The sequence below is a fragment of the Benincasa hispida genome, chromosome 10 (genome assembly GCF_027475165.1).
Source record: "Benincasa hispida cultivar pf3 chromosome 10, pf3_genome.v1.1, whole genome shotgun sequence".
Classification (NCBI taxonomy): domain Eukaryota; kingdom Viridiplantae; phylum Streptophyta; class Magnoliopsida; order Cucurbitales; family Cucurbitaceae; genus Benincasa; species Benincasa hispida.
This window is the reverse complement of record NC_143487.1, coordinates 41,128-43,904: the sequence shown is the minus strand read 5'-3', so window position 1 is coordinate 43,904 and position 2,777 is coordinate 41,128. Positions and strand designations below refer to the sequence as shown.

The 2,777-nt window shown below is 42.1% G+C and overlaps 1 protein-coding gene across 1 annotated transcript; it reads left to right on the top strand.

Annotated features, from left to right (window-relative positions):
* Positions 1-423: 423 nt before the first annotated feature.
* Positions 424-2,296, top strand: LOC150033028 (uncharacterized). The gene is made up of 4 exons (XM_090305873.1): positions 424-572; positions 1,049-1,185; positions 1,288-1,370; positions 1,529-2,296. The coding sequence occupies exons 1-4, from the start codon at positions 424-426 to the stop codon at positions 2,294-2,296; spliced, it is 1,137 nt and encodes a 378-aa protein (XP_090161999.1).
* The last annotated feature ends 481 nt before the right edge of the window (positions 2,297-2,777 follow it).

Sequence of the window (2,777 nt, the reverse complement as noted above, 5' to 3'; positions counted from 1 at the left end):
GAGGAGAATGGAAGCTTTGAAATAAGACCGATTATGTTGCAGATGATTCAGAATGTGGGTCAATTTGGAGGATTACAAGGAGAAGACCCACATGTGCATTTGATGAATTTTGTAGACATGTGCAGCGCATTCCCCATGCCTGGTGTGACTCAAGAAAGACTTAGGTTATATCTTTTCCCGTACACACTGCGAGACGAAGCAAAGAGGTGGGCTCAATCGTTAGAGCTAGATGAGATTAACACGTGGGAATAGTTGGTTGATAGGTTCATGAACATATTCTTCCCTCCAACCATCAATGTAGGGAAATAGAGGGATGTGTTGAATTTTAAGCAAAATGGTTATGAAACTTTGAGCACCACCTAGGTGCGTTTCAAACAATTAGTGAAGAGTTGTCCGCATATCGGGATTCTCGATAGCATTCTAATGGAGACGTTTTACAATGGCTTAGATCAATCAATGCAAGCAGTTGCCAATGCGTCCATAGCAGGAGGATTAATGGACAGATCATATATGGAAACCAAGAGCATAATAGATTGCATCTCACGACATTCTGATGAGTGGATTGATACTGGGTTAGAGGAAAGTGGTCTAGAGCAAGAAAGAGTAGAAAGTGTCAATGTGTCAACTAATACAATGAGCACACTGGTAGATCAAATGACCACGATCACCTCGCTTCTTCAGGCATTGGCTAATCAACAGAGAAATCTCTCTCAAGGTTCAACACAAGTTAATGTATTGATGCACGTGGCCGCAATGAATTGCGTTCAATGTGAGGAGGGTCATCCAACAGAAGTCTGCCCGTGGAATCAACATGCCGTATATTTTATCTATAATGAATCATTTGGCAACATCTACAACCTTGTTGGTGGGATCATCCAACTTTAAGTTGGGACGGGAATCACAACCAGGGGAAACATAGTTTCCATCAGAACAATTATCAAGAGGATTGAGGCAACCCTCCGGTCTTCATTAATCCGGACTGTAGTCCAGGTAACTCCCAGAGTATACCACCCTATGACCAACTGTTCTTATATGATACCTCTTGCAGTACCTCATCTCTGGAGACTTCACTGAAGCATCATATCAAAAAATGCAAGGCAATTAGACAATCGCAAGCTGATTCCCTTAGAGGTTTGGAAGAACAGATTGAACAGCTTGCAATTGAGTTGAAAAATAAAGTGCCTGGTACGCTGACTAGCAGTTAAGGAGCATCGGGGCCACGAGGTAAAGAGCAATGTCATGCAGTGACATTGAGGAGTGGTTAAACAACAGCCCCTGCATGACCAGTACCAGATCCAAGGACAAGGCTAGTAGATCTAACTGTCGATGATGACCAATCAATCAATAGTGGAAAAATAATCAGTTCAGGAGTAATGACCAATCAATCAATAGTGGAAAAATAATCAGTTCAGGAGTAAGTATACCTATAAAATATGAAACTCCTCAAGACTTGAAGTCTGAATCAACGCAACCTTCAGCTAACGAAATACAGCAAGAACATGACCTCAACAAATAGCCAACTAAATAGGAAGTAAGGTGGGATCCTCTACCTTTCCCGTTTAGACTGAAGAAGAAAGATGATAGCAAGCAATTCCAGAGGTTCCTGGACATTCTCAGACAATTGCACATCAATATTCCCTTAATAGAAGCTTTGGAACAGATGCCGAGCTATGTAAAATTTCTCAAGAATATACTTGCTAACAAAAGAAAGATTGGGGAGAATGAAACAGTTGTGTTAACGTATGAATGTAGTGCACTATTTCAAAACAATATCCCCACCAAAATGAAGGACCCTGGGAGTTTTACATTGCCTTGCTCAATAGAAGGGAAGAAGGTCGGGAATGCGCTGTGCGATTTAGGGGCAAGCATAAATCTAATGCCCTTATCGATCTTTAAGAAGTTGGATATCGACAACGCAAGACCAACCACGATCACACTACAGTTGGCTGATAGATCGATAACGCATCCTGAGGGCAAGATAGAGGATGTACTTGTGCAAGTGGACAAGTTCATCTTCCTGGCGGACTTTATCATATTGGATTACGAAGCTGGCAAAGAAGTACCTATCATCTTGGGTTGCCCATTTCTTGCAACAGGGCGAGTGCTGATCGATGTGCAAAAAGGAAAACTCACCATCAAAGTTGACGATCAGGAAGTGAAGTTCAACATTTTCAATGCATTGAAGTACCCAAGTGATATGGAGAATTGCCAGTATATTGAAGAACTATGGGAAGAACCTTCGCACAAGCCCCTGGCAGAATTGGAGGAAGAAGAATTTAGAATCAGCGCAATTTGAGAGGAGGATTGCATCGCAATTCATGTTGAATCAAATTTTGAACCACTCAAGTTATCTGAACGAACTTCACAACACACTAAGCCATGTTTATAGGAACCACCCGTGCTAGAGTTGAAGCCGTTACCTATGCATCTCAAGTATGCTTACTTAGGAGGTAACAACACGTTACCGATTATAATGTTTGTCTCGCTGAGTAAGGAGAAAGAAGACACACTAATACAGATCTTGAGAAATAATGCAAAGGCTTTAGGATGGACCTTGGTAGACATTCGAGGAATCGGTCCTTTGTACTGCATGCACAAGATTCGTCTGGAAGAAGGAAAGACCAGATCGATAGAAAGGTAACATCGCTTGAACCCTGCTATGAGGGAAGTAGTGAAGAAGGAAATAGTGAAGTGGCTGGACGTAGGTGTCATCTACCCAATATCTGATAGCAGCTGGGTGAGCCTAGTGTAGTGTGTTCCGAAGAAAGGGGGAACGA